We start from the raw sequence: 22,943 nt of genomic DNA, 5'->3' as shown, positions 1-22,943 counted from the left end.
TGGTTTACTCCTGCCTGAAGCTCCCAAATGAGTGGTTAACGGGTTTGAGATCTGCGTGGAAGTCACTGGATAAGACTTTCCACGGCCTCAGTCTCTGACACTCCTCCAGTTTGGGGTCTTTGCTTCCCGAGTTAAAGGAACACAAGGAACGGCGGCCTTGCTGCCTGTGACTCCCGCACCACGCGGGCACCCACCAAGAACTAGTACTCACAGAAGGCAGCCCCTGTGCTTGCCGGCAGGCTCTAAGCCTTGACCCGCTTGTTGCACCAGCCCTGAGGCCCTCTCACCTGCTGCAGGCAGGGCCTTTGTTGCATCCACTTCGAGGACCCCCTGAGAATAGGCCTCCTACACAGGAGTCAGGCACCCCCATTGGCTGGTGTTGGGGGTGGGCAGGATGGGTGGGGAGACCATTCATAAGAAGAGAAGGAGGAAGCAGAGTGGGTAGGTAGGTAGGTTCCTGATGCCCAGGAACAAGGGAGAGAAGTCCAAAAGGCAGCTGAATGTTGTAGGAGATTCAGTGGAGGTAGAGTGGTTGAAGCCACGGAATTGGATGCAACCCCCCAGGGAAGACCTACTGTGTACAGAGAGAAGAATCCAAGGACCACCAACCTTCATATCAATAATACATGGGGGGGGGGTGGTTCTTTGCCATCGACAAGGATTCACAAAAGTCTTCCTCATCCATGATACGACTGTGCATATTTTAAATAAACTACTTGAGATATATTTGAAAACACACAGAGGCAAATGCGGTCTCAGTACGCACTCTCTTCGTAGGGAAAGAAACAGAACTCGATGAACAAAGGCTGCGGGCTGAGTCAGAATGGCGCCTGGCCTTTTGAAGAGTTATTTTCCTTGCTGATTTGATTTCCTTATTTTAATCAGGCACTCTTAAAAGCATCCACATGTTGTCCAAAATAAGAGGTTTGTATTTTCGGTTGTACTGTATCAGTTATCAAGACGCGGAGCTTTTCTCTCCCACAAAGGCGGCTGCCTTCTGCCTCGTGAGTCACAGGCTCCGTGGGCGGCGGCGCGGTGCTCCTGCGAGAAGCCCGGGGAGCAGCAGCAGCCCGCGTCCGCTCCGGGCTCCGGGCTCCCCCGGCCGTTCGGGGTTGTGTTTCCCTCTGGCTGTGCGACCCCCACTGCAGGACTGGCTGCGCTCGGAGCCCGTGCAAGATGCTGGAACTCGGCAGGACAGTGGTAGCCTGCGCCCTCGGCACGGCTGGGGGGCGGGGGACAAGGACTTCAAAGAGATCCGCGTGGAACTGACGATCTGAGTGTAGACGACTTAAGAGCTATGAAAGGATAACTGGGGGACTGATCCAGCCTCAGGATCAGGGAAGTGACCTCTAAACGGAACCGTGAAGATTAAGAAGGAATGGACTTGGGGGGGCAGCGGTGCAGGCAAATCATTCCACGGGGAGGAACAGTGGGGAGGAAGGTCCCCGAGGAGCTGCCAGTGGGGCCAGAGGGCAGAGAGACGGGAGCCAGGATAAGGAGGGGCCGCCCGCAGGCTGTGGTGAGGATTTTATGGTAAGAGAAATAGGAAGCCATAGATAGGAGAGATTTTTAAAAGATCCCTCTGGCTGGAGCGTGGAGAGCTGCAGCCGCAGTGAGGAGGTGTCCAGAGTGAACGCAGGGCACAGAGACTGAAAGAGGCGAGCCGAGGGCCGTGGATGAACCAAGGCGGGAACAGGGGCAATGGAGAGAAGTATACGGTGGACAGATAGGAAGGCCACAGTGGAAGATAAACACTGAATGCAATTCAAGGGCAGAAATAACCACGAGAATGTAAGTTTTATATTAGGACATGACTACACCAACCATCATTTAAATGATGCTTGTATTTACAGAACAGATGCCCTAGCGGGTCTGTGCGGGGTACTGTTCGAGCACTCCACAGGTCCGAATTGTGCTAACAGAGCTCTGAAGGCCGGTTCGAACTCATGAGGAAGCGGAGAAATGCAAATTGAAGAAGCCATGAGGTATCACTGTACACCTACTAGACCGGCAATAAATTAGAAAGTGGCTAGGGCAACTGCGGGCCAGGTTTGGGGGCTTACTGGCTTACTGAGAGCAGTCTGGCTGCGTGGTCACATCAAGCTTACATGTGCCCTGCAAGCTAACAAACCCAGCCCTGGGTACCTATCCCAGAGAAGCTGCGATGCTGGTTCAGGCCACTCAAAAGAGGGTGCTCCTTGGGACACCACATGTGTAGTGGGAGCTGGAGGCAACCTGGTGTCCGTCCCTGGAGGGTGGGCAGGTAAAATGGGGGTGCCGGCCCCAGAGAGCCATTCGGAGGGCCAGGTAGCAAACTGGCGCCATGACACACAGCAATGTACATAGATCCTAAATTCTGTGAGTGAAAACAGAAACAAAAAATGTATGGCATAAAACCATTTATAAAAAATTGTTTAAATAAAAATTTGCACACAAGCCCAACAATATCTTTTATAAGAATACTGACAGATGAAAACACATCAGACTTTTTTGAGTGGTGGCCCATGGGAGGGTAGGGTGAGTGGGGATAAAAGAATAAATTCCAGAAGGAGCCTCCCTGGACCAAAGACAAAAATGGCCCTGGAAATGAGGCATGGTCCTCCCTCAGCTTTGTACCTGGGACCAAGAGCACATGAACACACTTTTTAAAAAGATAAAAAGTCATTTAAAAATGTTAAGCCTAAAGTAACTGAGCATGGATGTCCTCACCCCATATCTCAGATTTAGGTCTTTGTTTCTCCCGGTTAGTGGGATTAGCTTTGAGGCGTGTGCTAAACAAATGAGACGTGGTTTCAAATCTAGAGGTTCTGTTCCCGGGATGAGGCCAAACTCCCCAGGTTGGGTGGTCCTCGCTCCGCAGCTGGCTCTTGGCTTGCTACAGCTGCATGGTGCAAAGCTAAGCCATCCATTCATAGCTATTTAAAAAAAAAAAACCAAAAAACTAAATAGATATTTCTTGAAAGAGCTTACTCTAATTCTGGGAAAGGTGGCAACCGTTCTGGCTTCCCGAAGGGAAGGACTGTTCCTGGAATAGCAGGTCACTGTGCTACACCCTTTCACCCTCCTCCCCCCACTGCCAAACTGTCCAAATGGGAGACAAATTAGGAAGTCTCATATGCGTTTCTTAAAACACAGCAAGAGGTACAGGATGCTGTTCTCGTATTTTCCAGAATATTGGCGCTTTATATAAAGGAAAAGTCTGCAAACAAAGCAAATGACCGTGTGCCTGTATAGCCTGCAGGGGTGAATTAGGAGCTCTTTGCTACAGATTTCTTTTTAATTATGTATAAAAGAGGATTTATGGGCTGTAGCCTAGAACAAAATGCTTTATAATCAGGGACCCCTAATGACATGGATTATATTCTAATCTGGCTTCTGTGTGTGTTTTGTTTTCCAGGTTTCTTGGTCCCCCCCCCACCCCCCCCCCGCACTGGCTGCTAAGAAAGGCAGCCCCCTCCCATGTGCGCTTTGCATATGCCGAGCCTCACAACCAACGGGCTCTTAGGGCAACGAGCAGCACTTTGATTTGGGGCTTCCCTTGCAGTAGGCAGGGTAACAGGCTGCTTTTAAAGTCCTGTTTGAGGAAATGCATAAAGGAAAGTGCACAAAGGAAGACTGAACTCAGTACACTCAATTTTGGGGGAGAGGGTAAGAGACATGCTCCTCAAATCCTTACCAAATCAGTACCAAGCATTTATTTTATGCCTGCATGTAAAGCATCCCGCTGGCCACTGGGAAAGAACACGTGATAAAGCCAGAATACCTACAACGGGCTCTCACTCCATGCTTCTCGTGGTTCTACATGGTGCCTGTGTGTTCGCACGTCCCCAGAGCTGTTGCAGGTAGATACTACCATTGCCCCATGTTAAGGATGAAGAAATGGAGTCAACTGCCCAAAGTCACAGAGCTAGTAAGTAATAAAGCCTCGCCCCAGACTGCTGCTCTGCCCTCAGAGGGAACAGAAGCTGTGTAGACAGAGCCAGCAACCTCTAAGGGACGGTGGAAAGAAAGCTGTTTAATGTGTGCTTGAGGGGACAGGGAGCAGAGGGAGACTGACTGTGCTTATAACCGTGGTTCCTATAGGCAAGACCACCCAAACCTTCTGGAAGGAGATGGCCAGGCCAGGCATGTGTATCCGTTTCCTAGGGCAGGCGTAACAAAGTACCACAAATCACATGCCTTAACAGAAATGGATACTCTCTCAGTCTTGCAGGCTGGAAGTCCAAAACCAAGGTATCGTCAGGGCTGTGCCCCCTCTGGGACTCTGGGGAGAATCCCTCCTTGCCTCTCCCTGGCTGCTGGTGGTGGCCGGCAGGCCTTGACGTTTCCTTGGCTTGCAGCTGCAGCGTTTCAACCTCAACTCTGTCTTTAAACAGCATTTTTCTCTCATGTGGTCTTCCTCTAAGGGCATCAATCATTGGACTTAGGGCCCATCTAATGCAGTATGGCTTCGTCTTAACCTGGTTACATCTGCAGAGACTATTTCCAGGGAAGGTCAGAATCCCAGGTGCATGGGTTAGGACCTCAGTGTATCATCGCTGATGGCACCACAACCCCCACCAGCACGGAAGTGAAGACGATCTGAGATTTTGTAAGGAGCCCTGGATGCGCTATTTCAGGTAAGGTAGAAAGGGGAGCATGAGCCAGTGCAGGTGAGGAAATGCCAGGGAGGACTGGGGCGGAGGGAAGCTGAGAGAAAGGGAGAGGCACCCAGCACAAGCAAGAGAGTGTGAGTCCCGGCATGCAGGCGAGCAGCCGGATTGGGAGGTTGGCAAGTGAATGGAAGGACGTACTTGGGAGTGAAGGTTAGGATGGTGAATTGGGGCCAGATTAGAGAAGGTCTCTTACAGAGACTGTTCTAGAGTGGTGGCTCTCCAACTTCAGCTGCAAGAGTCTCTGGGACAGCCTGCTAAAACACAGCGCGGTGGGCCTCACCTCCAGAGCTCTGAGTCTGCAAACCTGGGAATCTGCATTTTATTGCGTTCCAAGTGGCTCTGCTGCTGCTGGTCTGGGGACCACCATCTGAGAGCTGCTCTCGAGGAGCTGAGTAGAACCGCTGAAGTTCTGAGGGAGGGGTAGAAGTGACAAGTAGCTCGGTGACGGTCACTAGAATACAGCTGACTGACACACTGAGCGCACGACAACTCTGAGGGCCCAAGGCTTTCACGAGGACTAAACGGAGGAATGTAACTCAAAGTCTGGGTGGCAGAGTGTCTCTGGCAATTAGGTCGCGGGCCTTAGAAGGTTAAGATGGCAGGCCTACCCTGTGCTTCAGGGAGTGCACTCAGTCAACTCCGTGACGACAGAGGGTGTGCTCTTCTGCAAGCAGGAACACTGAAGGCGGCGCTCTGGACTGACGCAGTTCAAATACACAAAATGTTGAAGAAAATTCGCTCCTTGCTTCCTATTACATGGAGGCTACTTTGCCACGTACAGGCATTTATGTGTGCATCAAGAAGTTAAAACGGGGGCACCTGGGTGCTCAGTCAGTTGAACATCCGACTCTTGGTTTCGGCTCACATCATGATCTCAGGGTCGTGGGATCCAGCCCCCCATTGGGCTCTACGCTCAGGGGGAGTCTGCTTGAGGATTCTCTCGCTGTCTCTCTCTCGCTCTCTATGCCACACACACCGCTCATGCATGCTCTTTCTAAAAAAATGAATAAAATCTTCTAAAAATTAAAAATAAATTTTAAAAAGGAAGTTAAAACTGCCCATTCTAATAGCGACTCTACAAAGTCATGGCTTATTTTCAGTAAAAAGCTGTTTACTATAAAACAGAAAGGGTTGTTTTCATGCCAACAGATCAAAGATTTTTCTTCCAGCACATGTCTGGACTATATTTATATTAGATACAACGTTTATTTGTTTAAAGTCAAGTCACTGAAATATTGGAAATTGTGAATATTGCAAATAAACCTGAGGACCTTAATGAGGAATAGAGAATAGGTATTTATTTCATTTTAGAAACCTAACACCCCCTTTACACTCACTCAAAAACTTGGAGCCGACGAAAGAGCAGGAACGGTGTCCCCAAGAAGCCTTTGCCCTCGGCTGCCGCAGGGAGGCCCTGACAATGCTGTGCCTCTAGGTTTCCAAAGACACGATTCTGCCAAAAGCTAATCTACAGAAAGAAAAGCCTGTGCTCTCGGGGAAACGCTGTCCTTGCTTTTCCCCTCTCTGGGGGTGGTTGCTCAGCACAGTCCCTTCGTGTTGCCTTAGAGCTGGTGACAACTTTCAGCGTCATGCTTTCAGGCTGAGGGGATGGGGGGTGGGGACCACTAACTCCGGCTGTCATCAAGTTCCAGGTGATTCTAATCTCCCTTCCCACACACACTGGGCCCCACTGGCCTGACAGACTCTGCTTCCAAATGTCCCCTCCAGCCTTCACATTTGGTAGGAAAACATAAATGTCATGCCATTTCAGTAAAAGCAAACTTCTTCATTTTGTAAGGTTAGCTTTATGAGTCAGGCTCAGTGGCAGAGAAGTAAACGAGTCATTTGTGGATAAAAATTGCTGTGTTCTTATGTTCTGGACAGAGAGCTCCAGGGTATTACATTATACCCGGGAATTATCTTATTGCATTTTCCCTCTCTTAGGCAATGCCAGATAAAGCAAACAGTCTATGGAGCCAAAGTCCGCAACCTTCAGGCCCCATCCCGTGGGGTCCAAGGAGACCTTCGCCGGTGGAAAGACACAGAGCGCTGGTTAGCCAACTCTGGCTCCAAGTTCCTGACCCTGGGAAAGAAGCTAAAGTGGACATGGCCAGAGGCAGTGTTGCCCTCTGCCTCCCCTCTAGCTCAGGGGGTGCTAACTGGAAAAGGCTGGTTGTAAGACGGGTACTCAGTACGGGGTCTCCCTCATTCCTCTGCAAGGGCTGGGCCTGGCCCAGCTCGTGTTCCGGATGCCCCATGGTGCCAGCACCCTTCCAGCTACCTTTATTTTCACTGAACGAATATTTAATACTTGTTCCTTACAGGGCCCGCCGTCAGAGGAAAGGTGGAACAAAGAGGTCTGAGGGCTTTCCCAGCACAGCAACACAGTCTTGTGGAAGGGCCAGCACAAGGCAGCCCCCAGTCGAGTACCAGGCCGGGGTGCGGAGGGCGACGTGTTTGGAGGTGAGGAGATCGCCCAGGCTGCAGAGATCAGCCAGACAAGAGGTGTGAGCAAGAGCTGCCATTTCTCGGGTGCAGTCACCCATCCAGCGGTGTGGGAAGTACTTGCATGAACCCAGAGCTACCCCAGAAACTGGGTGAGGGCTATTCACCTTTGAGGCCGGTGAATAGCCCTCAAAGGTGCCCAAGTCCTAATTCCTGGAACTATGTTACCTGACATGGCAAAGGGAACGTCACCCGTGTGCGGCCTGAGGGCCCTCGAGTTAAGGATCCTGAGACTGGCAGAAGCCCGCATTACCCAGGTGGGCTGAATCGGTGTGTTGACGAGAGCCCTTCTGTGGAGGAGACAGTGGTGCCGCATTCAGGAGCTGCTGTGCTGCTGGCTTGGACGATGGAAGATGGAAACCTGAGCCCAGGAACTGGAGAAGGCAAGGAAATGGATCCTCCCCTACAGACTCTGGAAGCAATACAGCCCTTCCACCACCTTGCTCTAGACTCGCTTGGACTTCTGACCAAGAGAATAAGAGAATAAACCTGTGGGGTCTTTTAACCTATAAAGTGTGTGGTAATTTGTTACAGCAGTGAATCTAATTACAGATGTTGGCAATTCTTAATGTGTTCTGTGTGGGCAGGTCCTTTGGGGACCATTGTGGTTTTATATACATCCTACATACAGCGACGGTACAAGACCCCCTTTGATAACTTGACTTTACGGGGTAGAGACAGGCTGAACAGAATTAACCTAGAGTGGAGACTTGCTATGGCTCCTATCCCCAACCAGTCCTGTGCGACCAGCTCTGAAAAACCTCTCCAACCAAGGCATCAGCGCAAAGCCTGCATATGTGAGGATAAATCTGTAGGGTGACTCACTGTCCATACACGGCGATCAAAGGCCAGGTCGGATTCGGGAGATATTGTGTGTATTTAACATTCCATGCCTCATTAATCAGCCATTTTAGGGTTCGGTATTTATATTCTATCTCTAGCAGAGCCACCTAGGTGTTTCAAGGAAGCGTGTGCCACTAAGCCAGACTCCTGGTGGTTAGGTTCATGACCCACCACCACCAGGGAGCTTTATATGGGGCCACTGCTCATAATCTGTGATCACACACGTCCCTGGCTAGGACACCACATGTGGCAAGTCAAGTGGAAAAGGGTTGTGGACTGGTTTAAAAAAAAAAAAAGTTTGTGGTTCAAAACAATTTATTACAAGGAGATCCAAAGCATTCCTACTTACTAGCTCGTCTGGGTGCAGCTGGCTTGGGTGACTGGGGCTAGGTGCCACGAAGCCAAGGCCTAAATTTATCATCAGGGCCAGGTGGCCTTTTCCCATCCCGTGCTAGACCCAGACTCTGCAATCAGAGCCTACAGACCAGATGGGTGCTGTGGTGGGAGGCTGGGCAGAGACCTTGGGTGCACCTGTGCCTTTTCAGCAGGAGCAATGCCTGCGAAGGAGGGAATCTCTGTTTTGCGCTCTCAGGACTATTAGGTTCCATCCCCAGGGCAGCGTGAGGGCACAGAGAGAAATACCATGTTCATCTTGCAAATCCCACCCCTGTTCTTCTGTGATGACTGTAAAAGCAGCTAGAAGGCTCCCCTGAGTGAAAGCAAAGATTGGAAAGTGATAGAGGAAGACCGTTTTTCTTAATAGAGTAAGTGCTCTCCTAAATGCTTGTGGCTCAGCAGACAGGCTCCGTTCCACTGTCAGACACGTAGGCGGGTGCCCACAGTAGTCCAGCCTGTCTGCCCCAGTGGTGGCCTGATGCTTGCCAGAAGTCCATGGTTTTCCTCCCAAACTCGCTCCTGCCAGGGGTACCTATTACCTAACTGCATGCAAACTGTCACATAAACTGTGAAGAATGAGAGAGAGAAAAAAAAGTATGTCCACAAAATTCAAGTTAAATTTGTAGAAGAAATTCTCTAAAACTCTTGCTGTTGAATTGCATGTGGATGAGTCAAGATTGAGCAAGAAGGAAGAAAAAAGGGTGAAAGTAGAGGAGGTATTCTTTGCAAGTGCTCCCTGCACTGTAAGTAAGCCAAAATGGAAATCACAGATGATCCATAACAGCTGAGTTTTCTTGCTAGAAAAACTGTAAGGGGGGACAATGAAATGGCCATGGCCCTATGCCCCAAAACAGGGGATACATTTACAATTTATTGATTTTCATTTAAATTGAAGTATTTTGAGGTACGGACATAACCTCCCTCCTCCAAACACAGGAGCCAAGAAGTGCAGCTGGCATTCACCTTAAGTGACAATTCCCAAACAAGAGCTGATTCCTGAGTGGGTTGCGTTTCTCATGAAGTACATCACACAAAGACCTCTAAATGTCAGGGGAAGGGCTGGCCTCTCGTCATCTGCTAGGGGCAGTGGGCTCAGGGCTTGCTAAGACTTGTCTCAGTGTAAAGGGCAGCCTCGTATGGGAGGAGGGAATTGGGAGTGGAGCTGATCCAGGATACCCTGGGTATCAGCGCCACCCAACATCTCCCACCACTCCGCACTGTGGGCCATGACGCTGTGCCACATCCTATGTGGAGGGTAAAGCCAGAAAAAAGATGGCACCAGGTAGGACAGTGAGGGAACATGAGCTGTGGTCTGCGATCTCTTCCTATAATTTAGTAAACAAAACAAAACAGAATGCTCACTTGGCTCTTTCAGCCTCTGGCACGGATTTCTCAAAACTTGGCTAGATTTACTACCACAGCTATTACTGGATTTCACCACAAGAGGGCGATAGTGTTTCTAAAATGAGAGGTTGTGCACAACTAGGAAATCACTTAAAATCAATCAGGGCTGAAGAGGTCTTAAAAATCACTTGCTTCACTGGTTTTCAAAATCCTTTTAGTTGAAACCCACAGCAAGAACTGAATTCTTCATAGCGAACTAGTTCATAAATATATATTTGAAACACATTTTAGGTACCATTTACTCTTACTTTTGCAACACACTCTAATAGTTTGTATTCCAACCAATTTTGTTAAAAATAAACCAACAAACCACAAAACATCTGCAACCTACTAACTTGATTTCCTAACCCACTAGTGGGCCATTACTTTGAAAACCCCTGACTTGGCTCCAGCCTCTCATCTTACAAAGGGGTGCATGGACCCTTAGGGTGAAGAGGGCTCCCTATGAGCTATACTTTTCACCCACACCCAGCCACCTGCTCACCCTAGGGGCAGTCCTGGAAGAGTGACAGACATTGTGTAGCAACTGAGCACTCACTCTGCAAATGCACTGATTTAATAAAGTATGCAGACCCATTTGGGGGATGTATCATTTTTCACTTCTTGTCCATACTACGACTTCTTGTAAGCAGAGCAGAAATTTCTTAAGCCACTACACGGAAAGCTCCCTGCAGGTGAGGTCTGTGCTCCTCATTCAGGTAGCCAAGAGACTGCTTTGAAACTGAATGAATCTCAAAGAGGCTTACCCTATGATCCCACCCCAATCTGAATTAGGGCCATAATATCTAACCAGTTCCAGGCACATAGTAAGTGCTCAAGAAATAACTCATGGATAAATGGATCACCCCTCAGACAGTATAATGGTAACTCACATTTTTTTATATTTTACAACTGGTACTTATATCCTCTTTTAGCACTCTTAAGGACACCTAGTGTGGTTGGCAGAACATGGATTATTTACACTCCAAATGAGGAAATAATCAGAAAAGACATGATCTTTCTTCTTCAGGTTGTGTGGCTCCCTAGAGGCAAAGCAGGAGCTGGAATCCGGGTTTCCTACACCACCACACTGACTGGTCCCCCTCATTCTGGAAAGGCAGCCCATGGCAGCTCCAAAGTAGGAAACAGCACTCAATCTCAGGGGACCCCTGCTAGGCTTCTGCCACCCCAAGGATCCTGGCAGGCCACGGCCACAAATTAAGACACACCTTGCCCCAGGCTGCCCCAATCACCCTTGAGGGTGAGCCTCCATTTAGCGGTGATGTTTGAAGGTGGTAGAGGAATGGAGAAAAAATTTCACTGAATTCCTGGGGAAAAACTGAAACCACTTTAGCCGCTAGAGACTCTTGGCCCTGAAAGTCACTGAGCTCTCTTTCCTGGCTCCTTGATTTAGAAACATGTATAACCATTTTCAGAAGAAATGTAAAGGTAAACCAAATGACCATAGGAAGTTATCCTTTCTTAGGGTCAATACCCTGCATTCCCCTACTTATTAAGTACGCCCTCCCCCCACACCCATATCTGCTCTGATTTATTGTCCCACCCTTTTTTTGGTCAAAAGGAGAATTCCTTTAAAATTCAGGAACATTATATATACCATTACAGATGAAAAACACTAACTGAGCCCCTTGTGGAAGAGACAGGGAATTTCTACTTAACTCACTTGGGTTTCGAGAGCTTAGTTATTTTGTGAAAGATGCCAAGTATTTAACTTTCTTTCAAGGGGATGACTAAATGCATAAAAAAGCGAAGTAGTATTATTTAGTTTTTTATGGTCTTGGAAGGAAGAAAAGAATTTCTGGAACTTGAAAACTGAGTTTGCTGTAGGGAATCCTCCTCAATGATAACCAGGGAGCAAATCTTCATGGATGCTCTCTTTGGGCTCTGGGAGGTGACTACTCTCCAACTTTACTAGAAAGTTCTCAAGCTCTGTTTCTTGCACTTCTCTGTTGCCCTAGTAAAACTTTTCTCCCTGAGACAGCAAGGATTGTTAAAAAAAAGGTAAGAAGAGTTGGTTGCCTTTTTCTAGGAAAAAATTGATTTCCTCAGTCAATAGATGTAACCACCTTAAGTACAGATTAAGTCTTTGAGGAACAAAGCCTAGGTTTCCAAAAGGCCTTCCCCACCCCTGTATCTGTCAGCAAGTCTAGAACAATCTTAAAAATCCTACTGCCCCTCTTTAAAACTCTCCCTACTTACACTCTACACTTAATTCTAGATTTTTTGAGGCTGAGTCTGCAGGCTCTGTGGAATATTTGGGGATTACTGGAAAGAGCATCGCTACTTTCGGGACAGAGCGGAGCTCTGTAACCGTGCATTCCTCTGTTTGACGAAACAAGTAACGTAGCTCCACAGACACAACAAAATGAGGTTCCTACAGCCGGTGCCTGGAAATCAGCGACCGAGTCAGGAGCTGCCAAATTCTCATTCATTCCATTCACATGGAAAACAGCCCTGGTCCACTCCCATTAAAATAGACGCCGGTATTGGGAAGGTTCCCCCCCACCCCCGCACCCTCCCGCCAACTCACGAATTCCAACCACATTATCCGGAAGCCCTTGCAGGGTCGCCTGCTGGTAAGACACAGTCCGTCCACGGTCCGCAGGGGAACTGGCACGGATTTCAGAAATCCCACCCAGCACTTCTGCTGGAGCCGTGGTGACCACCCCTTTGGCAAAGCACCTCTGGATACCGCCAGACAAGATCAAGCCTCGCTTTGGGGGCCTGTTCCTCAGTTTCCCCATGCACCTCTTTCCCAGGAATGGAAGCTGCCCTGTGAAAAATCTGTCGCCTCATAAAAGCCGAAAAAGCCAGCCAGCTTTCTGGGGACTCTGAGCAACCACGGTCCCCTACACCGCCTGACCACTTCGGAGGCGCCGTGGCACCAGCCCGACCTCCCCCAATGTCGCACTGCTCACACACCCGGCCTCGGACCTGCCGCGGGGCGGGCGCGCGCGCACACAGGTGTCGCTGCCCACGCGGGGCGCGGCCGCGTCCCTCGGGCACTCACCGTGGCGCGGCCCTCCAGCACGGCGGCCAGCACTCGCAGGGCGCTCGGCGAGCCCGCGCGGAAGTTGAAGAAGTGCAGCGCCGCGCGCGCCGCCTGCTGCAGGAGTCCGCGCGGGAGCTCCGCGTCCTGGAGCCCCGGGGAGTCCTCGCGCCCCCCGGCCGCCGCGGGCGCCGCCGCCACCCCTTGGAGGGCGAACAACAGCAGCGGCGCGAGCAGCAGGACGGCGGGGCGAGGGCCCTCGGGCCCAGACTTGGGCTGCGGTTGCCGGCGGGGCGGCATGGACGCGGGCGGGCAGGCGCGGCGTTCGACGGACGGGGCTCCGGGAGGGCCGCGCCGGCGCTCGAGGAAATAAGGCCGCGGTGGGCCACTCCCCTCCGCCCCCGGGGCGGCCCGCTGCGGGGAGCCCGAGTCCTCGCTCGGCCGCGCCCTCTCAGCGCGGCCTCCAGCCCCGGGGCCCCTCCGCCCCGCCCCACTCCGCCTGGGCCGCGGCTGCTCCGGCTCGAAGCCCGGACGCGACGGCGCCTTCGCGACGCGGGGCCAGCCGGGGGTGTCTGGCCCGGGCCGCGCTGGCAGGGGGACGAGGGGGCAGTGGAAACTCCGCCCCCGAGGGAGCGCAACCTGCCCGCCGCCGCTCTGCTCCGCGCCCCCAGCCCAGTCGGGCACCCGGCTGCTCTCTGCCGTTGCTTCGATTTCGAAATCCTTTGGGTTTCAGAGCGAGCCTGCTTCAGTTCTCCGGGGCTTGGAACTTCGGTTTCCCAGACAATGAAATTGGAGGCCATGGATAAGGGGGCGGAACTCAGCCAGCATTGATGGGGCTACCTGTGGCACAATGACGTTGGGAGTGGCACAGGTCGCCTGAGGGCTGGGGCTGGAAAGGAGGCTGTAGTGGTCAGCAGGACCCTCCACCCCCTGGTCATTGTGGGGGAGGGAGGTTCAGGTGTAGGCTCGGGACCTTACTCGGGTGAGTGAATCAGGAGTTGTTCGTGAGGTCTCGGAGAGAAACTCTTGCTCCTCTAGAGAATGAGCTCTCTCCTCCCCCTTGCTGCGCCTTTGAGAGGAAGCCTGTAGCCCCGAAACTGATGGTGCCGTCATGCCACCCTCTGGAAAGTGGGCATCAGGATGAAGCCAGCTCGGTGGAAGGTAGAAATGAGGCACGGAAAGAAATCAAGTCCTTGGCTTGACTTCAGGACCCACCTGAAGCCGGCCCTATCTCTAGACTTGGCAGTTTTAAGAACTAATAAACCACATTCATTCTTTAAGCCAACTTGAGCATGATTTTGTTATACCAGTTGAAAAATTCCTAATGCCCTGCCGAGGCAACTACTACTAGCAGGAACCGGAGATATAAGGCTTCCCCGTGTGTGTGGAGGGGGTCTGCTTGTGCCAGCACTGGGAAACACAGTCTGGGAATACCTCAGCTGCCCCCCACCTGGAGAAGATCATATTGGCAGGTTCCACAACTTTGGGCTGAACCAGGTGGGGAAGGGACTCCCAGCCACGCTGGTGGAATCTAGCCAGCCATAGGGGTCAGGCCAGGCTGGGAGCCTGGAGAAGTGATTGCTTCCAGGCTGGACAACTGTCAGCTTCTCTCTCAGGCTCTTTTCTATGAAAACCAAGGTCAGGAGGAGTGAGAGGGAAAAAGGACCCTGCAGGAGAAGAAGGAATCCCTTAGAGACTTGAACCTGGGCCAGGTCTCAGAGTCCTATCCAGAGATAATGGAATCATTGCGGTAGATGGAATATTTTGTAAAGCCCGGAGTACTCTTTATTGATAACTTAGTTTTCTCCCCTCCCCTCATCCCTATCTCGCCAGTGCAAGCACCCCCATGGGGTTTGGAAAGCACAGATGATATCAGTTATTAGAAAACCGGTAAAAACAACTAATTTATGCATGAGTGAGACACGATGTAACACCACGACTCCTTTCTACATGCTGATGCTTGCACAGACCATCTGGAAGGACAATCAGAAACTGGGAACAGTGGTTGCCTCCAAAGAGGGAGCTGGGGGTGGGAGGAGTTTACTCTAACTGCAGTTCTTTGATTCTTTGCTATCATCTCTTGCTGGTAGTACAGCGGCTGGGAGGGTGGACTCGGAGCCAGACTGCAGGGTTTGAAGAGCAGCTTCACCAGTGTGTTACTGGACTGCTCTGCTCTTCTTGGTGCCTCCTAATGGTTTGCATGTGCTAATATCCATGCATACGTAAAGCACACAGTAATGGCTATGTGAGTGATGGCTGTTATTATAGCTGTTAACCTAAAAAATTAGATATAATCTTGAAAATAATGCAGTCAGCTGTGGATTTCTTTTGACAAATGATGAGAAGGGATGGCAGGGACTAAAACCCGCTGGGCCATTAAATAAGATCTTAGCTATTACTTTTAGCCTTCTTAACCCAACCTTTTATCAGAGCTATTAGCAAGTCAGAAAATGTGACTCTAGGGGTGCCTGAATGGCTCAGTCATTAAGCGTCTGCCTTCAGCTCAGGGGGTGATCCCAGAATCCTGGGATCAAGCCCCACATCAGGCTCCTCTGCTGGGAGCCTTCTTCCTCTCCCACTCCCCCTGCCTGTGTTCCCTCTCTCACTGGCTGTCTCTCTCTGTCAAATAAATAAATCTTTAAAAAAGAAAAGAAAAAAAAAGAAAATGTGACTGTATATCCATTTTCTAGTCTCCGTGGCAGGTGAAAGTGAAGGTAGGTGGGATTGGGAGAAGAATACAGATAATCAGCCCTTGACTACTGAAACCTGATTAACCAAAGCTCAGATGTGACTGAGATGATCCTTTTTCTCTGAGACTTGGAACCAGGAACACCTGTGGAGAAAGTGTCACTCACCTGGTTCCTTGGGTCTGCGTCTTGCATGCTGTAAGGTGACTGGAGCTTTTGTTTCAGTTAAGCGCTGGAGACCTATATACTTTCCATGCTATGTCTCCAGGCCTGTAACGTCTGTCCCAAAACCCCAGGAGGAAGGCACTTTGCTGGTCATGCAAAGAACAGAAGGCCTGCTGGACGAGTGAGCTGTTTTCCTAGAACATTTGGCTTCCTGATCTCTTCCTTAAAGGTGCCTAGGACTCATGGAGGAATTCATTGTCCTCAACATTGGGCCCATAAGCTACCTGATGCTCACGCTGTCTGCAGCGAGTCCCCAGAGATGGGAACCAGACCCAGGGCTTGGAGCATCACACCTACACCTCACCAGCCTGTCAACAGCAAGACAAACAGCAAGGGGCACCTGCAGTGCCAAGGGCTCTAGAATGCAGGTCTGGGCTGTGATAGTTTTCTGAATCTGTGAGGTTAAAAAGGGAGCCTTTCTAGCTTGACCAGTGAGAATGAATTCTTTGAGATGCAGAAGTGGAGACAGGCTCTTTCTAAAAGAGATGTGATAGAAAATAGAGTGGTTACATTTATCCCTGTCACCAAGGAAAGGTTTCTCATGACGTAGTTTAGTTAGAGGCTGACATGGATGTGTTTGGAAGCCTCAAAATCCAAGTGGATAAGGTAACCAGCACTATCTGATAGAATTTTCTAATGAAAATGGCTCTATATGTGCGTTGTCTAATATGGTAGGCACTAGTTACATGTAGCTACTGACTTTGAAATGTGGTTAGTGCAATCGAAGAACTGAATTTTTAATTGTATTTCATTTTAATTGATTTAAATATACATAGCCACTCGGGGCTGATGATTGCCGTACTAGCACGGTTAGAGACAACTGACTTTTCACTACAGCAATGACTTGGGGAAAGAGGGAAAATAATATTTGGGGGAGCTGTGTTTCAGATATATCGTTACGTGCTTGCTGTAACAGAATTATCTCCCAATCTGCACAGTCTAGAGGAGTCAACTGGAGGCCAGAGAGAGGTTACAGGACTTGCCCAAGGTTGCATTACTAGCAAAGATCAGGAAAGGGGTTGGCACTCAGGTGTGGGCCACCCTTTCTCCAAGCACCGTTTGGTGTATTCCACAAGCAGGCACTCAAGATGGAGGGGTTTAGATTACATCAACAAAACTAAAGAAGGGTGAGAAAATACAACTTTGTGGTCAGAACAGTTGGGATTATTTTATTTCAAGAGAAGAATACTGAAGGAGCCACTCAATCTTCAGTGCTAAATTACAAGATTTTTTAGAGGAGAGTAGTGGGCTGTCTCTGTCACCACTAGTGAAACTTCATTTTATTCTGGTTATTCTCAGGGGCATGGAGGAATTCATACAGCCTTGGTTCTGATGTGTGGGCATCTCTCTTTATATCTCAGGGAGCCTGGTTGGACTTCAGGCCCCCGAAGGAACTCAATCGCTTGGGCCTTGGGACACTGTATGAGTAGCATCTGCTTTGACATCAAGAGACCGGTGGCTTCTAAAGAAGATAAGAAGCATCAAGATTCCTATATTCAAATTGTTTGGTGATCACAACCCTGGTTGTTAGCTAAGGGACAGAGCGGGTGGGGACAACCTATTTGCTTGACTACTCTCAATTCGGAGTCATTGCTACATTTGAGCAGATAAATAGAACCGTTACCCAATTCTCTGTCCACTTACCTGTGAGAATGAAACAATTCTTTTAAAATCCACCATGTGTTCACAGTTAAAACTGAAAGTAATTTAGCTGGTGTGGCTTTGACAAAAATTTCTTCTCTTGCAAAGATTTGACAAGCCCATTTTGATACACAATTGCCAACAGATGTTTTTTAAAATGTAATGAACATGGTTAGTACCCGATGTATTGGATTTTGCATTTTTCCAAAGTAAGCCCTCATTTTTGGCATGTCATGCTAGTTAGAAATGCAACATCTTTATAGATCAATTACACATGTTCTGACGAATCTGGCATGGCATTTTGTTTTTCCATCCATCACTTAAGACAGGATATTTGCCATTCCAAGAATGAATTAACATTCTGCTTGATTGATAAACTGTGATGTAAAGTAAATTACAAGTTGGGACTGTTTTAATTTTCCAAGCAAAGGATATTCAAGTAAAGCTTGAAATTGTAAAGTTTATTCTTTCTTGAGAAGATGCTATATTTATTCAGAGTGAAATAAAAAAATTTTAAAGTCCCTCCCCTGCCGCCAGCAGTAATACTTAGAATTTTCTGTTCTTCAGAGAAAAATCCCTAGTAATTGTTAATCTTTGTATACCATGAACTCCCTGGACTGGTTGATTTACGAAACTCTGTTTATGACACTAGTGTTCACCAGTCAAACTTCATAGGGTATGTTATCAGGGCAAAAGAAAATCAATTCCTCATACCACAGAAGATTCCATCTGCCCACATAGGGCAGCCTAGATAGTAAGACAATGTGTTATAAAACCCACATTGTATTTTTTTCCTTCTCACCATTCTTTCCACAGACATGACAAGGCATGCATCTCACAGTGAGAACAAAATACTGATAAGTAAATCACCTGACTGATTAGTAGACGACACAATCACCTAGACTTATATACATAGAGAGCTGGCTGAGCTCCTTGTACTGATGCGGTGCATGGATTTTCAGGTTGGGCAGTTATTCAAGAAAACCTGCATCTGTGGTGGGGTTAGAAGAGTCAGCAAGTCGTGAGAACATCAAGGTGGGGACTGTTCCAGGCAGGAGGGATGGCCTGAATGAATGGATTGTAGGGAGGGTCGAACACAGGACAGCAGTGAGACCGGCTGGGATGGTGCCAAAGGCTACCTGAGGTAAAGGAACAAGGTGGGAGAAGTGGAAGCCCAGAAAAAGGCATTTTGTTCTTAGAGGTTCCCAGAAGTTCCCACACACCTAGGCTGAAAAGAATGCACAATGCGCAAAGTGAGTTAGAGTGTATGAACATTGTTTTTTGGAAATAAATGCTAGCGCAACAATGATTTTCTCTTCACTGGTAAATAACAGAAATATCAGACTTTAGGATAAGGCGGTGCTAGTGTGGGCTAATATGAAATTCTATCTTTTGATTCTTAAAGGACCAACAAGTACACAGAGTGTAAAGGGCTCTGGTCTGAGAAGCAGGAGGAAAGAGTTCCAGTCCAGCTCAGCCTTCGTAACTGGCTTCAGTCTTCTCTGTGTAAGGGGCTGGGTTTGGGGTGAATTAGATGATAGTCAGAAGGAAGAGCCAGTTTGGAACACTGTGGTTATATTCTCCTTTAGCTGTGCCTACCCAAGGCAAGAGAGGCTTGCTGGATTGTCCCTCCTTTGGACTGGTCTCAGTGATATTGTCCCACCTTCTTCAGGAAGCCCTGTTCTCTCTCACCAGCATGCAGGTATCGTAGATGGACTTATTACCTGGTATTTTATCTTATTTTTTCAGTACTTCTTTTTTATTTAGTTTACATTTTATTTGTGTATTTCTCAGCTATTTTTGGATTTTAAAAAATCCAAACCAAAAAAAGATTCATAGTTTAATTTTTATGCCTATTATCTGAATTAAATGAGACAATCAGATGTTTGGGATTTGGTAAATGAGATGACTCATGTTTTAGATGGCGAGTAAACTGTGTAGCAGTCAGGATAGGTTAGAATATGCTGCAGTAATGAACAAGGCTTAACTCTGAGGTTTGGCTGGGGGCTGAGGATAGGTTAGAATATGCTGCAGTAATGAACAAGGCTTAACTCTGAGGTTTGGCTGGGGGCTGTGCCTGTATCACTCGTTCCAGGGAGCAGGCTGAGGGAACAGCCTGTTCAGGAGCACGCCTCCTTGCTGTGGCTGAGGGGAAAGCAGAGCAAGAGGGAGTTGCGCTCAGGCTGTTAAAGTTCCCGTCATTGGCCAAAGCATGTCATGTGACCATGCCTAACTTCTGCAGGGGGTGGGGCAGTACACTATGTTCCCCAGGAACTGGCAAGCTGGAAATATTTGGAACAGCAACAAATGTCTACCACAACAGTAATTATCAGGCAAGGCCCGACTTAGTCATAAGTCTTTTTGTACGTCATATTCGTCTGCTAGGGCTGCCATAGCAAACTACCACAGACTGGGCGGATTGAACAGCAGAAGTTCATTTTCTCACAGATCCGGAGGCTATAAGTCTGAGATTAGGGTAGTGGTAGGGTTGGTTTCATCTGAGGCCTCTCTCCTTGGTTTGCAGATGGCCACCTTCTTTGTGTCTCCACATGGTCTTCTCTCTGTGTGTGCCTGTGTCCTAATCACCTCTTTTTATTGGGACACCAGTTGTATTGGATTAGGGCCTACACTAATGACTTCATTTTACCTCATTACCTCTTCCAAGGTCTTATCTCCAAATATAGTCAGAAGTACTACGGGTTGGACTTCAACATGAATTTTGGGGGACATGATTCAGCCCATAATAATACGTTAAAATTGGGGCCTGTCTCACTAAGTAAGGCTATAACAATGACAGGAAGATGCAAAACTTTTCAGTACATTTTATCCAAACTCCAATGAGATCAATTTTTGTAAATAGATCACTCCTTACTATAACTTGCAAGACAGATATAAAGAGATGCTGTGATTAGAATAAAAAAAATTAAGAAATACAAATTTAATTACAGGCCTGCAGAGAGTTTCCCTCATTCCTCCCTACCCTAAACTCTCTGAATTGGTTGGATAGTTTAGAGTCCAGATTTAACTTTTTACTGGTTTTAATGAGTCTCTTACAAAATGTGTTAGAAAAGCATAGACTGATTGCTCGTACTGAATACGTCCCTGCTATTGGACAATGGCTTAGGTTAGTGTTCTGAAATCTGTGTGTGTCTCAGAATCCCAGGAGGTCTGGGATGGGCTTGAGGCTTTGCGTTTCTGACCAGTTCCGAGGGGATGTGGATACTGCTGGTATCAGACTTCAAATGCCAGTGCTGGAGGAAGTTGCAGCCGGCATAATGGAGAATGACCTTCGTCTACTTCTCATCTCTGGGTGTCTGCATGAGGGGTGCCAGAAGTCACCCCGGTTAATGTAGGTACACCCGTTGGCACCTTCCAGGCATGGGCAGACAGTGAGCAAGAGAGCCAGAACTGTGAATCATCCAACCAGGACTAGCTCTTTCGCATTTTCTTTTGCATTTCTTAATCATAACACAAGCCACGTAATATTACCCACTCTGCACAAGGCTGCTTCCTCTTGACTCACTCTTCAGTCGTTTTGTTTTTGTTTTTTGAACAGAGGGTCCTGGTAGAACATTCTTTTTAATAGCTATGCCAATTCCACCAAAGTCTTGAGGAAAAGAAAAAAGACTTACCCAATCCTTTTTTCCATATCCAACTGTGCTATTTTTCTGAAAGGAAACTCTCCAGGGGCTAGTGTTAACTGTGACCACCTCTGCTCTGGGAGTCACAGAGCTCCTTGCCAGGACACAGCACTGCAGCCTGCACTCATTCTCTTCTTAATGTCCTTGTGCCCTCCTGTTTGGGGCTGCACGCTCAGGCTGTGCCATTAGGTCTGGTGGTTTTCCAGTTTCCCAAGGAGAAGTGAGGTGGGAAGGTGACGAATGTATAGCCCAAAGGAGGTAGCTGGTGGGGGAGGGGGTTACAGTGCTCTCTGCCTACCCAATATCCCTTCTCCTTTTCTTCCTTACTAACTGAGCCCCAGTGTTGTTCAGGGTGGCAGTGTGTCCACTAAATACTGCACCGGTGGCCTTGCAGCTGGGGTAGCTGTGTGACCTGATGCTGGCCAATGATATCTAAGGAGTTTCCACACATGGCTTCTGGGAACGGCTTTTAAAGGGTTTGGCTTCCCAGAGAAAGACAATTATCGTATGATCTCCCTCATGTGCAATTTAAGAAACAAAACAGAAGATCATAGGGGAAGAGAGGAAAAAAATAAGACAGAATCTGAGAGGGAGACAAACCATAAGAGACCCTTAATCATAGGAAACAAACTGAAGGTTGCTGGAGGGGAGGGGGGATGGGGTAACTGGGTGATGGGCATTAAGTAAAGCATGTGATGTAAGGAGCACTGGGTATTATATAAGACTGATGAATCGCTGACCTCTACCTCTGAAACCAATAATATATTGTATGTTAATTAATTGAATTTAAATTAAAAAAAATAAAATTTTAAAAAGGGGGGTTTGGCTTAGCCAGGGTATTCTTCTGGACCTTTGCCCTTCGCCCCCCCCCTTTTTTTTCTTTCTGGAATGCAGATGGTAGGCTTGGAGGCACAGCAGCCACTCTGCCACAGCAGAAGCTGTGCACCGAGGAAGCTGGAGCAGGAGCGGGAAGGAGGTGCCTCTTCAGCGGCGTCCCTGAGCGGCTGCAGGACTCCAACTCTCTTATGTGAGGAAACAAACCTCTGACTAGACACAGCCTCTCTCCGTCGGGTTTTTGATATTTGTGAGGGCTCTGCCTGCCTCAGGGAGCTTGAGGTCTGGGAAAGAAGGGAAGCCACTGGGGGAGTACAAGGGAGTGCTCCCTGGCACTGATGATGATGACGATGACCAGCGTTAACCCCATTTTCCTGAGGCCTTACTCTCGGTTGGGTACAACGCCATGCTCCAGCCAGGTCATTTTACCGATGACGAATCTGAGGCTCAGAGGGTTTTAGTAATGAGCCCAAATCACACAGTTAGCAAGTGGTGGAGCTGTGATTCTGGCCTGGGCCTGTCTGACCTCTCCACCCCTCATCATGACTCTTGACCCCTCCAACTCTGGTCCCACCGCCTTCAGTGTCTGGAGTTGGGTCTCGAGGTTCATGACCCTGGATCCCATAGCTTATATCTCTCAGTTATGGACTGATGTTTCTGTCCCTCCCCAACCCCCAATTATATGTTGAAGACTTAACCCCCAATGTGATGATGTTTGGAGGTGGAGCCTTTGGGAGATAATCAGGTTTAGATGAGGTTATGAGGGGGACACTATTCTCCTTGATGGAATGGTGTCTTTATAAGCAGAAGACAGACCAGAGCATGCTCCTTCTCCCCATCATGTGAGGACACAGTGAGAAGGTGACCATCTGCAAGCCAGGCAGAGAGTCTGCACAGGTCTTAACCTAAAGTTGTGTGTCTGAAAACTCCCCTAAGTCCCAGGCAAACCAAGACAGTTAGTCACCTAACTTGTACCTCTTTACTCTTTTTCAGCCTGAACAATGCATTTCCTGAAATGTTTGTGGTAGAATGAGGTGTCTACTTCTACCTGATCCCCCTCTCTGGCAGACACTCCAGTTTGTCAATGTCACTCTTAAAATGCAGCACCTGTAACCAAAGGAGA

The 22,943-nt window shown here is 48.6% G+C and overlaps 1 protein-coding gene across 1 annotated transcript in view; it reads right to left on the bottom strand.

Annotated features, from left to right (window-relative positions):
- Positions 1 to 13,107, bottom strand: part of RARRES1 (retinoic acid receptor responder 1) — a 50,666-nt gene extending 37,559 nt beyond the window's left edge. The window contains exon 1 of the mRNA XM_040636634.1: positions 12,814 to 13,107. Coding sequence (XP_040492568.1) covers positions 12,814 to 13,092 — 279 coding nt within the window. The 5' untranslated portion in view covers positions 13,093 to 13,107. The remainder of the gene's footprint in view (positions 1 to 12,813) is intronic.
- Between the last annotated feature and the right edge of the window lie 9,836 nt (positions 13,108 to 22,943).

This window comes from Ursus maritimus, unplaced genomic scaffold, assembly GCF_017311325.1.
Source record: "Ursus maritimus isolate PB19 unplaced genomic scaffold, ASM1731132v1 scaffold_20, whole genome shotgun sequence".
NCBI classification, from domain to species: Eukaryota; Metazoa; Chordata; class Mammalia; order Carnivora; family Ursidae; genus Ursus; species Ursus maritimus.
The sequence above is the reverse complement of the archived record's forward strand: the minus strand, read 5'-3'. Positions and strand labels throughout refer to the sequence as shown.